At 57.8% G+C, this 13,264-nt stretch overlaps 2 protein-coding genes across 3 annotated transcripts in view; one reads left to right on the top strand and one right to left on the bottom strand.

The window, feature by feature from the left end:
- The window catches only part of DGCR2 (DiGeorge syndrome critical region gene 2), a 45,636-nt gene extending 42,745 nt beyond the window's left edge, over nucleotides 1–2,891 (top strand). For both annotated transcript variants that reach the window (XM_028147025.2, XM_054712821.1), the window contains exon 10: nucleotides 71–2,891. In XM_028147025.2, coding sequence (XP_028002826.2) covers nucleotides 71–327 — 257 coding nt within the window. In that variant the 3' untranslated portion in view covers nucleotides 328–2,891. The remainder of the gene's footprint in view (nucleotides 1–70) is intronic.
- A 2,790-nt stretch (nucleotides 2,892–5,681) lies between these two features.
- LOC129148149 (protein FAM246C) lies at nucleotides 5,682–6,437 on the bottom strand. Its single transcript, XM_054712844.1, has one exon. The coding sequence runs from the start codon at nucleotides 6,435–6,437 to the stop codon at nucleotides 5,682–5,684; it is 756 nt and encodes a 251-aa protein (XP_054568819.1).
- Nucleotides 6,438–13,264: the final 6,827 nt, after the last annotated feature.

The following is a 13,264-nucleotide window of genomic DNA, read 5'->3' as shown; positions in this document are numbered from 1 at the left end:
CTCCCTACCCTCTTCCCTCGTGCCAGGCCCACCCACCACCCTGCTGACACCCCTCTGTCTCCTCCTATAGATGATGATGCTTTTGAGCCACCAGAGGCCAGCCTGCCGACCCCAGGGGATGGTGACAGTGAAGGTGTGTCACCCCGGTGCCTGGAGCAGCCTCTGCCCTCCGCAGGGGTCACCCTGGCAGACCTGGAAGACTCAACCGACAGCAGCAGCATCCTGCTCGTGCCCCCCGACCCTGCCCAGAGTGGGACGCCCCCAGCCACAGAGGCACTGCCAGGAGTTGGCTGCCACAGCCGCAGTTCCCTCAATACCGTGGTGTAGAGGATGCCCAGCCCATGGCCCCAAGGGGCATGGAGCACCTGTTTGCTGTCAAGGAAACTGATTCCCATGGAGACTTGAAGGGCCCTATGTGAGCCTGGACTCAGCTGCACTGCTGCACGCCCTCCCCTGTAGGTGTGCACGTGCGTTTAGAGACCGCGCCAGCCTCCCAAGGGAGCGGAGCGAGCACCTGCACCAAGTCTTGAGGGCTTCAAAAACATGCATAGCTTTGGGTCACTGTCTTTTTCTTTGTAAATGACAGAAGAATGACAGTTTGTTCATGCCACACGTTTCAGAAGTAGGGAACAAAGAAGGTACTGTGGGCCTGGGTGGAGGCCAAACCACACCCGACTTTGGTGGGTTTGCTCATGGCAGCACGTTGTTCAGAGGAGCCTGCTGCCCAGCCACCAAGCCCCAGAGCTGCCACAGTGCCTCGCTGGCCACTGCTCAGGAAGGCACTTCCGGGCACCAGTGTTTGTGGACTGTCAGGATCGTCTGGGCAGTGAGTCTGCTTCACGGCAGACAGCCTTGGGAGTTGCTCCAGTGGCTGCTCTGAGGATGGCCCCTCACAGAGCTAGCTTGAACATCGAGGGTGACCCTGCCTTAGCTCTGGTGCCCAAGGCCCTAAGAAGGGGAGCTTGGAAGGGGCTTGAACTCCACTCTGTCTTTCCAGCGGGGCTCTGCAAAGCCCAGTTCCGTGCCAGAAATCCCATCCCTAGTCCGTTGGATTTCTCCCTAACATTACTGTGCATGGCCCCCCAGGAGGCAGCTCTGGAGCTGGGCTGAGGCCCTTAGCCATGCATGAGTGTCCTGGCCCTGGATCCTTCACTGGGGCTTGAGGGCTGAGCCAGCTCCTCTCTGTTACCCTCTGGAGCCCCCTCCTATTGAATTTGCCCCTGGACCTGGCCTGCCCCTACCCCCCTCTTTGTGCCATAAAGGGTTAATTGTGGGGAGGGGTGGCTGAAATTAACATCCTGGGCTGTGTCCACCTCCTGAAAGTCCACTTCTTGCACATCACCACCACCACTAGAGCTGAGTGCCTGGTGGCTGCATGCCACCTTCCTGTCCTTAGCACAGGGTGCTGGGTGCCCTGCTCAGGGGCCTTTTGACTGAGGGACCCTGTTGCCTACTCCTGAGCAGTGGTCTTGTCTCCTGACACCAGGCTTTTAGCATTTCTGAGGTTTGGAGATTAAGCGGGTTCTGTGCGATTTTTTAGCACATCCATATCTTTTCTACGTTGAATGTCTAGATCTTTTTTGCGTGTGTGTGTGTGTGTGTGTGTGTACGTGTGTGTGTGTGTACACGTATATGTCCAAGTGTTTGCAGGTGGTGATGGTACACAGGAACTCAATCTTCAATTTCCTGGGCCAACATGTCCTCCAGGGGGCACTGAGGCATGGCCGGGTCTGTGCCTCTTCTGAGGCAGGTTCTCATGCCCAGCTCCTGGTCCTCTCAGCCTTTCTGTACCAGCATGCAGCAAGGGGAGAGCTGGCTGTCGGTGGGTGCTGCCATAGTGGTCTGACGACAGACCTCACAGGCACAGCCCAGTTCGAGGCACATTCTCATACTGTGGTTGGAAACCAGTTTTGTCCTTGAGTTGTCCCACAAGGCTGACCAGAGATGTGTGTTTTGTCACTGAACTGTCTGTCCTTGGGCTCGGCCTGCAGAAGCCAGAGTGTGTGCTCCCCTTGCCAGAGGGCTGCTACTTTGAGAAGGGCATCCTGGGCACATGTGCCCATGCTGGCTGCTGAAAACAAAGCAGGAAGTGTGTGGTGGTGCCTCCAACATGTGCTGGACACAGGGCAGCCGATTTCCAGAGCAGCAGTCACAGCCTTGTGGGTGCTGGGTTAGGGTCCTGAGTGGGCCTACTTTGAAATGACCGCCCCAACAAAATCCTGTAGGGTCTGGCCCCCACAGCACCAGGTCCCCATATTCCAGTGTCTCTGGCCCAGGCTTCAACTGTGTCTACAGGGCAGTGGCTGGTATTTAGAGGTGTGGGACTGGGGAGCTTTTGCTGGGGACAGGTGTGCAGGAGGTACTAAGGAGAGGGTGCCCTGAATCAGATCATGGGGCTGCAGAGGGTGGGCCCAGAGTGTTCAGCCTACTGGCATTCTTGGGCTGGGCAGAAGGCTGCCTGCTGCCCACTGTGTCTCCCAGAACTGAGCTCTGCTTGAAGGTGGTTGTGAGGGCATCGGGGAAAAGCTGTGGTCACCCGGCTGACCTGGGCCTCCTGTCCAGTCACCACCCTTTGTAAGATCTGATTGTGTTCCAGGTCCAGCCCTGGCTGCGACTCTTGTGTTCCTGTGAGAGGAGGGCTCCCCACCCCATGCACACTGGGCCTCCAGAGGGACAGGCTAAGGTCTCGGGAGGGCCTCCTCCCCCAGGACCTGACCTGCCTAGTGGAGGTGGGAGTCGAATCTGTACATTGTCTCAATGCCTGTTTTTATGTTTTCCTTTCACTAAGGGTTTTAGTTTGGGTTTATTTTTGGTTAGGTTGGCACTAATCCTTAAGATGCTGTGAGAACCATTTCATCCAAATGCCAAATAAATTTGAGTTCTGGAAGAGGCGTAGTCAGTCCTCGGTGTGACTCATGTTGGGAGTGGGAGGCTCTGGCCAAGATGGAGCCAAGGCACGGGGCGGAGATGGGGGGAAGTGTCAGGCTTGGGGCTCTGAGACCCCTCTGTCTCTTCTTTCCTCGGTGGTCCTTTCAATAATTTCCTGGTACGTGATGTGGGACAAGAGGGCACCCAGGGGACTCGGCCTTAGGCAGGTCTTCATGCTCATCTTCCTAACCCAGCCTCCTGGCCAGAGGGCTCAGGCAGGGCTGGGGTTAGGAAAGGAGCCAGTGAGTCCCTTGGAGGGGGTAGGAGCTTCAAGGAGGTGGCCCCTCGTTCCTGAACACTTCTGTGGGATGGCAGGCTGTCCTGGGCGCCCTGGGTGCTGTCAGCACCAAGGACAGCTCCACTGGGTACAAACGCCCATTCCCCAAAGTGGAAGAGCCCAGCCCTTTGGGGATTGGAAAGAGGCGCAGGGTGCAGACCTATCCCCCACCTCACACACACCCAGTCATGTTCACACCTGTGGCCACACCGAGCCCTTTCCAGAAAGTGTTGCCTTCTCTCCTGGCCACCCTGAAAGAAATCAGAGCCTCACTTTCCAGGAGAGTGAACTGTGGCTCGGGCCCAGCCTGGGGTCCTCTCCACAGCTGCTGAGGAAGCCCAGCCCCCTCGCTGACCTGGGCTGGTCAAAAGGGCCAAGCTGTGGCTCCCTGGAGACCTGTTCTTGGGGTGGTCCTCGGGAGGAGGTAGAGTAAAGCAGAGCTCCCTCACACACTGGGTCAGTGGGGGAGCTGCTCAGAGGACGTCTGGTCTTGGGGTGTCATAGGCTGCTCCAGTGGAGGAGACCCTCCTATGCCCTCCCCATTCCAGCCCCTCAAGTCAAGTCCACTAGGAACCAGGTGCCTTCTCCCTTGAATTTCCATCTTGATGGCCTTGCCTTGTCACTCCTGGTCCCTGTAAATGGGCATCTTTAGAGCTCTCCTAGGAGGGTTAATGGGGGGTGAGCTTTTAGCTCCAGGAAGTGGCAGTTGTTACTGGCATGTATCCCTAGTATCAGAGCCTGGTGAGCCCGGAGCTCCCTCTTCCCTGCTGTTGGCCCTGCCTGGGCACTGCCCCTCTGACCCACATCGAAAGCCTACAGAATGCAGCCACGCCCACCTGGCCAATACACATACAGCCGCCCGGCTGCACCAGCCTCCACGCTTCCCATTCCTGCCAAGTCTCTACAGCAGCCGCACCATGTCCCCCGGCTTCACGCCCACCTTCCTCACAGTGTTGCAGGTGGTGTGTGCGAACTCGGAGGGTGAGCACCAGGGACTGAATCCCCGCTCCCCACGCCCTGACCTAGGCCACACACTGACACATAGTCACCTGCAGGCAGATTGCCCCACAGGGAAAGAGGGCGGAAGGATCTCCTGGCACAGGGCCACATACCTACAGTGGGGACTCCCACCACCAGCTCACATATGGTTTGGCCATTCCTTCATGCTATTCATATGAGAGAGAGACCCCTAAGCGACCCTCCACTACCCCACCACCGCCAGTTTCAGAGCCCCATCCAGAACCCCCAGGTCTCTCGGAGGAAGAAGCACCCCCACTCCCAACCTGCACACTGTCTGAATCCCTGGTCAGATGAAAGGAGAAACGTTAGCAGGTTCCAAACATACCACCTGCCCTGGCCAGGTGGCTCGGCTGGTTGGAGCATCCTCCTGTGCACCAAAAGGTTGTGGGTTCAATTCCCTGCCAGGGCACATACTTAGGTTGTGGGCTCTATCCCCAGTTGGGGCACATACAGAAAGCAACCAGATCGATGTTTCTGTCTCGCATCAATATTTCTCCTCCTCCTCCTCCCTCTCTAAAAATCAATAAAAACATATCTTCAGGTAAGGAATGAATGAATGAATAAAATAGATTAAAACACCACCACCTGCTAAAGCCTAAGATTACACATTTTATTTCAAAAATGAGCGGGCACTGACCCCAGGTCACGGAGTGGTTAAAGGAAGACTCCAGGTAACGTTTCCTGGAGGCCGGGAGGGGAGAAGCACTGGCTCCAGGTTCTGCCGCAGGCCGCCCTGGGTGGGTGGGTCCTGGGGACAGGGACAGCTGCACCAGGTGACACTCTGGGAGCTTAGCCTGTGGAGTCTGAGTGTACATGACACTTTCTGAAGAGACACCGGCGCCCAGGTGACTGCCTGTGGGAGGCTCAGTGAGGGGGTAGGTGTCCCAGGTGTGTGTCCAAAGCAAAGCTGAGAGTGCAGGTGTGGCCGCTGAGCAGATGCCTGTGCAGCCACGCTGTCCTGTGGGAGGCCGGGTTTGGTGGTCAGTGGAGTGAAGCTGTGCAGCTGGTGCCTGTGATGTGGTTGTGTATCTAGGTGACACTGATCTGAGTGGTACTGTATCCAGGTGACAGTGTTCCAGCAGCCCATGTGTCCCAGGTGTCTGCTGCTTGGTGTGTGGTCACACTCCATATCCCAGTGCATGCAGGCCCGGCCTTTTCCCCAAACCCAAAAGAAAAGAAAAGAAAAGACCCTGCAACCCCCTCCTCCTAGCCCGAGGGGTCCACCTGCTGCAAGCCCTTGGCTCTCCCTGGAGGCTGCCATACCCCAGGACCAAACATCGCCCAGCTCAAAGGCCCAAAGGGGCTCCAGGCCTCCTCCAGCCCGGACTCAGTCTGCAGAAGTTATCGCTGGCTGCACTGAGCCGGGTCCACGAGGGGACAGATCTGTCCATTCGCCCCTCGGCCCGCCCGTGGGGCCGCCAGCACTGCACCTAGCTCACCCTCGGAGCGGCCACCCTCAGTCCCCACCACCCTGCGGGGCCCCGGGGGGCACCGGCGTCTTCTTCAGGTTCTTCCGGGCAGGGGCCTGGTTCGCGGGGCCGTCCGAGGCGTCGTCCGTGGGCCTGGTGATCGCGGCCAGGGCGTTCACGGTGCCGAGCGCCCGCAGCAGGGCCGGGCCGCGGGGCGCTGCGCGGGGCTCGCGGCGGACGGGTGGCGGTGGCGGCAGCAGCGCGCGCAGGGCTTCCAGTTCGGCCCGCAGCTCCATGCGCAGCGCCTCGAGCCCCGCTCCCAGCTCCGCACGCACGGCCGCCAGGCCCTCCTGCAGCCGCCGCTCGCTCACCTCCAGGACGCCTGCCGGGTAGGTGGCCCCGCCGCGTGGTTCCCCGCACACCGAGCACACAGAGCCTCGGCTGCGCGCGTCCTCCCGCCCCCCGGCACCCTCGTCTCTGGCCCCTGCCGCTGCCCCCGCGCGCTCCACCAGCCGCAGCAGCCGGGGCGCGTTGGCCCGCGCCTCCGCCTCCGCCCGGAGCTGGCCGCGCAGGCGAGCCAGGCGCCCTGGGGCGCGGGCTTCTTCAGGGCCCGGCCCATTGGGCTGGGGCCCGGGGTCCCGCCGGCGGTCCACGCCGCGCCGCAGGGCCTGGCTTGCACCGTACGCTCCGCGAGCCTGGGCCCACGGGCGCCCCGACTCTGCCGCCATCCGCACTGTAGCCGCCAGCGCCAGTGACACCCGCGCCCAGCTTCCCGGAGCCCCAGTGCGCAGCCTAGCAACCATGGGGCCCGAGCAACCCGGTGGAGAGGGCCCCCGGGACCGCTGTGGGGACATCCGAGGCCTCGAGGGATCCTGCCTGGGGCCGGGAGATCCCCGGCAAGGCTGAGACCCGCGTGGTGGGGCAGAGCCCCAGGGGGTCTTGCGGGGGCGGGGGCACAGCGCAGGCTTTGTGTTTTGGAATTGCCTCTCCCCCTCCCCGACACGCTGTCCGTGGGTCCCAACAAATGGCTTGGACCAGCCTCTGGGCAGAGGTGACAGGGCTTGGAGCAAGAGTTGCAGAAGCCCAGGCGTTGAGACCAGCGTCAGGATTCTAGCTCACAACCTCTACATCACAGTCAAGGGAAAGCAGGTGTGGTCATGGACCCAGCAGCCCTCCTCACTGGCTAGAGCCACCTCCTTCCATAGCTTAGGCCAGGCCACTGTTACCTCCCTACTCTGCCCCCCACAGCCCACACACAGCTGCAGGAATCTATCCTTGTCATGGACACTTCCATTCAAACTCTTTTTTCTTATTTTAAATATATTTTATTGATTTTAGAGAGGAAGGGAGAGGGAGAGAGAAACATCAATGATGAGAGAGAATCATTGATTGGCTGCCTCCTGCCTGCCCTCTACTGGGGATCGAGCTGGCAACCCGGTCATGTGCCCTTGGCGGGAATCGAACCTGGGACCCCTCAGTCCGCAGGCTGATGCTCTATCCACTGAGCCAAACCAGCCAGGGCCCATTCAAACTCTTTAGGGGTCTCCTTGCTCTGGGCTGTGTCCTGCCCTCAGGAGGCGCTGGAGGTCCCAGCCCATCTCACACTGTTTATGTTCAGCCACACTTTTTAAACTTCCTCTAACCCAGTAACCTTCACCCCTCGGGGCCTTTGCTTAGGCCAGTTCTCCTGGCAGGAATGTCCTCCCCACCCCCACATGCCTGGCCAATCTCATTCATCTCACTTCTGCCTGGCAGCCTTCCTTGACCACCTCACACCAACCGGGTAATGCAGGTCCCTTCCCCACAGCATCTCTCAGTCAGTTGAACTAGCTTTCTGTTCTCTGTCCACCTGGATCCACAGAAGGGTCCCTGAGCACAGGTCTGGGTCACGTGGTACTCAGTGATGCTAATCATGGATGGAGGAGTAGCTGGGTGAAGGAGCCTAGGGCTGAGGGTCCTCTATGGGGTGGACTACCTCGCCCCTTCCCTCACCCATCGAGGGCAGCCAGTGCACCTCCTCCACCTGGCATTTGAGGCCCTTATGGCCATCCCTGCTGCCTTTCCTGTCCCTGCCATCTTCTGTGGGAGCCCTTCACCACTGCCCTGTACCACTTCCTCACCCCGCTGCCTGGTGCCTTCACACGTGCAATGCTGCCCATTGCAGGGCCATGGACAGTGCACTGTGGGCCCCCCTGGGGGGCAGTATCCCCACCCAGTATGTTGTTCTCACTGCACCCTAGGGGCTAGTTAGGACTTTGGGTGCCTTGGGGCCTCCCCCAGCAAATTGTGGAGAGGGAGGGTCTGGCGTAGATCCAGGCTGGACTGGGATCTCAGGGCCTACAGGGGCCTAGCCTCTATGCAGCTCCGTGTGTGTGTGTGTGTGTGTGTGTGTGTGTGTGTGTGTGTGTAGGTGGGGGGTGGTGGTGTGCTGTGGACCCTGTTCATTGGCAGACCTGGCCCCAACCACTGTAAAGAGGCCTGGATCCCCTCTGTTTATTAGTTCATTCATTCACTCATTTGTTCATTGCAGCCTGTCTCTCGAAGGTGCAGAGGAGGTGAGAACTTGGCCCTCTGTCAACCAACCCCTCAGGTGGCCCCATTCCTCCTGAGTCACCTGGCCTGCTGGGGCCTCCAGCATCTGGCTCAGCTGCTCCCTTGAGCCTCATTAACCAGCCCCTGCCCTCTGCCCCAGTAATTAAAATACTGCTGACAAAAGAGTCCTGGATTCCCTCCTGAGCCCGTGAGATCCAGGCTGTGTGACCTGTAGGCTCTGCCCTCCCTGAGCTCAAATTAAGTCCTGTTCTGTGAAATGAAGGAGACCCCTAAGATCCCCAGGAGGGATCAGCAAGGAGGCCAGGGGTGAGGGGAGAGGGCTCGGTAGAGACTCCAGATTTGCTGACAGCAGATGTGGCTGTGGGAGACAACAGGCGTGGCTATGAGAGCCAGGAGAGGCAAGGGTGGACATAGATGGGACCTCGGAGGGGAACCCCTTTACTTTTTCATCATCAATAAAGCTTTCCACGAAACCCCATCCTCCATGGGAGCCTCAGGAAACATTTCCTCAAGGAACCCAAAGAACTCCATTTCCCCCATAACACAACTGTCAGGCTGTGTTAGACTGGCTGGGCCTTTGGAGGGTGAGCGAATGAGGCCGGCTTGGCCAGGGCCTGGACCCTGGGCATTGGACTCTTAGGAAGGGAAGGCGCCCTAGCTAGTTTGGCTCAGTGAATAGAGCCTCTGCCTGTGGACTGAAGAGTCCCTGGTTTGATTCCAGTCAAGGGCACATGCCAGGGTTGCGGGCTTGATCCCAGTAGTGGGTGTGCAGGAGGCAGCTGATCAATGATTCTCTCATTACTGATGTTTCTATCTCTCTCTCCATCTCCTTTCCTCTCTGAAATCAATAAAAAAAATATATTTTTTTAAAAAAGAAGAAGGAGGGAAGGCTACTGTGTCCTTTGGATTCCCAGAGTACAGGCCATATAGCAGGGCCTCAGCTGACTAAGCCAGAAAGTCTGGCTTGAGCCATTACTCAGGACTCAGTTCTGGGTGAGTCCCTCCTATCTCACCTCTTGCAACCCCTGTTGCCTCGCCTGTGTTCCCACCTCTCAGATCCCAGAATGAGACTGCTGGCCAGGAGATGATAAGGACAGTAGAGGTGACAGAGGCTGAGAGGACATGCAGTGGCAGGGGGAGGCCTATGACCTAAAGAGCAGGTCTATCTATTCTGGAATGCTCTGCTGTCTGGATGCTGAGCCGCAGATGGCCTGTCTTTTAAATGTTTACTTATTGATTAGAGAGAGAGAGAGCTCGGAGGCACCTGGTCGGAGAGAAGAGCTGGAGCTTTAACTCCTCCTCCCCCTGCACCTCCCCCCATATGGGGGTTCCAAAGTACCTCTCTCCAGAACTGGCAGGGTTCCTAGGCAGGCCCCTGGAAAACACCATTAACGGCCCCACTCACCACCTCTAGTGTTCTAAGGGAGGGACCTGAGACATTCCTGCAAAGATGGAGGTGGGCCGCCCTAACCGGTTTGGCTCAGTGGATAGAGTGTCGGGCTGCCTACGGAGGGGTCCCAGGTTCGATTCCAGTCAAGGGCATGTACCTTGGTTGCGGACACATCCCCAGTAGGGGGTGTGCAAGAAGCAGCTGATAGATGTTTCTCTCATTGATGTTTCTAACTCTCTATCCTTCTCCCTTCCTTTCTGTAAAAAATCAATAAAGTATCCTACCTTATAATAGAGAAACATGCAAATTGACCACACTTCCGCTATGCCCATGATTGGGCCTGCGAGAGGCTGGGGGCGGGACTCCGGGTGGCCTATCTGGCCGTTGAGAAAACCAAGATGGTGGCGCCAAATCCTCTTAGTTCCGGGGGTCCTGGGGAGCGATGGCAACCCTAGAGGGGCGTGGCCGGGCCAGCCAGCCGCTCCCGGGGGTCCCCGGCTGGATCGCGACCCGGGGGGGCGTGGCCGGGCACAGCCAGCAGCCTCCGGGGGGGCGTTGCCGGGCCTAGCCAGGCGCCTCCCGGGGGTCCCGGGGCCCATCGCCACCCCAGGGGGCGTTGCCGGGCCCAGCCAGCCGCTCCTGGGGCGGGGTTCCCGGGCGATCGCCACCCTGGCCTAAATGGCTGGTGCTGAGAGGGATCAATGGGGCCAGTGGAAGGAGCAGGTGGTAGTTGACCACCGAGGCCATCTGCAGCAGCCGGATGCAGAGCTGGGGTCCACGTTCTCCAGGTTGGCCTCCGTGGGGCCCGTGTCGCACCCATAGTAGCCGAGTGGGCATGCTGGCATAGTAGCCCCAGCATGAGGCCAGCTTCCCAAGCCAGGCTGCGGAGGGAGGGAGGGCCTCTGGGCTGGGAGCACTCCCCCACCCCAGAGGACAGGGCACAGAGAGCGAGCAGCAGAGAGCTACTAGCGGTGGTGGGTGTGGTGGCCTGGCTTCCAAGAGGCTGGCTTCAGCTGCTGTGGCCTGCGCTGAGGTGGCTGGTGGTGGGGGCAACTGCGTGGGCGCATCCGAGGCTGGGGCACTGGGAGACGTGGGACTGCAGCCCAGAAAGCGAGGCTCCGGAGGACCTGGTCACCGACCCCCGGCATTGAAGCCGCCTCCTACAAGATGTATCCTAGCCTAGGTGTGTGGGAAGCAGGTTCAGGAACCTCTCCCTTTGCGGCGCCAGAGCCCAGGCCTGCCAGCGCCCCAGAGGAGACCCCCGCCAGGATCGGGGGCTTGACCAGTCTCTAAACCAGGGTGGCCATTAGCCCAGGCCTGCCAGCACCCCAGAGGAGATCCCCACCAGGATCGGGGGCGTGACCAGCCTCTAAACCGCCCGCAGCCCTAGCCCAGGTCTGCCAGCACCCCAGAGGAGACCCCTGCCAGGATTGGGGTCATGGCCAGCCTTCAAACTGTGGCGGCCCCTAGCCCAAGGAGGCCTCCTGGCCGAGGACGCCTGAGTCTGTTCTTGACCTAGGGCCGGGCTCTCCCCGCAAGGGACTCAGAAGCCGCCAGAGTCTAACTGCCAGTCTCTGGGAGTGCATCCACTGTCCACCAAAAAGTAGGGCCATCAAACCATTCAGTCTCAGTGCAGGCACAGGTCCGTGGCTGACGGGGTGGAGGCCAGACCAAAACAAAACAGCAGAAACACCCTGCCCACCTGGGCGGGTACTGCTGTAGTCCACGTGGCCTGGGCAGTGTAGAAAGCGCTACCTTCTCCCAGGTCCTGTGCTGGCACCTCCGCCTCGCTCACCCTCAAGCCCCCCTGAGTCCCGACAGCAAAGTGTGTGGGGCATTCTGCAGGAGTTGTGCCGATCTGGGTGCTTTTGCCCAAAGACACACTTTGGGATGAATTCAGAGCCACATCTCATTTCCCATGAGACTGGAAGAACCATGTAAAAGGATTTTGACAAAAGCTTTCCACATCTCTGTTTATTCTTTTGAATCCATAAAACGACCTTAAAAAAAGCATCTGGGCCACCTAAGAAAGAATGCACTTTCTGGCCAGAGCACGCAGGATTCTTTTGCCCAACAGGTTAAAGGGAGCAGAGCTGGCACAGTGGGAATGGCCCTGGTGCCCTATGAGGAGACCGGGGGAATGGGGTTGCCGAAATTCCATAAGCCTCTTGCCACTTTCTCCTTTGCAAACCACACCATCCAGATCCACCAGGACTGGAGGCAACTGGGAATCACAGCCGTGATTTGGGACATGGTGAGCAAATCTTGAGGGGCCTCTGAAAACATCTGCAATTGATTATAAGACTGGTCTTTATTTAAAAAGAAATAAAAGAACAGCTTTGTTGAGATATAACCCATATACTGTACATGTCACCTAAAGTGTACAATGAACTGGTTTTTTAAAGTAAATTCAGAGTGGTACAACCATCACCATGCTCAATTTTTAAATATCTTCATGACCCATCCCCTCCAAAAAAAACTTCTACCCATTGGAATCACTTTCCTGATCATCTTCCCCAAAATAGATTGCACTTTAAAGGTGGGTAAAGGAAAGTTGAGGGAAGTTAAAACACTGCACAAAGGATATTGTAAGATGACAAAGCCCAAAGTGAAGATCATGTATTTTCTTTAAAAAATATATATTTTTAAAATTTCAGAAAGGGAGAGGGAGAGAGAGATAGAAACATTAATGATAAGAATCACTGATCAGCCGAAACCGGTTTGGCTCAGTGGATAGAGTGTCTGTCTGCGGACTGGAAGGTCCCAGGTTCGATTCCGGTTAAGGGCATGTACATTGGTTGCTGGCACATATCCCGGTGGGGGGTGTGCAGGAAGCAGCTGGTCGATGTTTCTCTCTCATCGATGTTTCTAGCTCTCTATTCCTCTCCCTTCCTCTCTGTGAAAAATCAATAAAATATATTAAAAAAAAAAAAAAAAGAATCACTGATCAGCTGCTGCCCACAGGCCCCCTACTGGGGATTGAGCCCGAACCCAGGCATGTGTGCCCCTGATCAGAATCAAACCTGGACTCTTCAGTCCACAGGCCGATGCTCTCTCCATTAAGCCAAACTGACCAGGGTCATGTGTTTTCTTCAAGTTCTGCGTGGTTGTAATGGTCCCCAAATCTATACTAATAAAAGGGTAATATGCTAATTAGAGTGGTTGTCTTCCAGACATCTTTCCAGACAAAGCCGCAGTGGCTACAAAGGCCAAGGCTCAGGCAGCCATAACCAGCTGCAGTGGCAGCAGCATTGGGGTTATGGGGGTGGTGCCTCCAGAGGGAGGCCAGACTGGGGGCCAAGGCACAGGCAGTTTGGGGTGATCAGGCTGATAGGGGAGGGGAAGGTAGGGGCAATCAGGCTGGCAGGAGATCAAGGTAGGGGCGAGCAGGCAGGCAGGCAGTGGGGTTAGGGACAATCAGGCAGGCAGACAGGTGAGTGGTTAGGAGCCAGCGGTTCCGGATTGTGAGAGGGATGTCCGACTACTGGAAGTTGGACATCCCCTGAGGGGTCCCAGATTGAAGAGGGTGCAGATTGGGCTGAGGGGCACACCCCCCCACCCCCCCAGTGCACGAATTTCGTGCACCGGGCCTCTAGTATATTAGAAAAGGAAAAAAAAAAAAAAAAAGATGGAGGTGGGCCAGAGCCGACACTGATAGGAAAGCCACACACACACAAAGGACAATTC

The sequence above is a fragment of the Eptesicus fuscus genome, chromosome 23 (assembly GCF_027574615.1).
Source record: "Eptesicus fuscus isolate TK198812 chromosome 23, DD_ASM_mEF_20220401, whole genome shotgun sequence".
In the NCBI taxonomy this organism is placed as follows: Eukaryota; Metazoa; Chordata; class Mammalia; order Chiroptera; family Vespertilionidae; genus Eptesicus; species Eptesicus fuscus.
The sequence above is the reverse complement of the archived record's forward strand: the minus strand, read 5'-3'. Positions and strand labels throughout refer to the sequence as shown.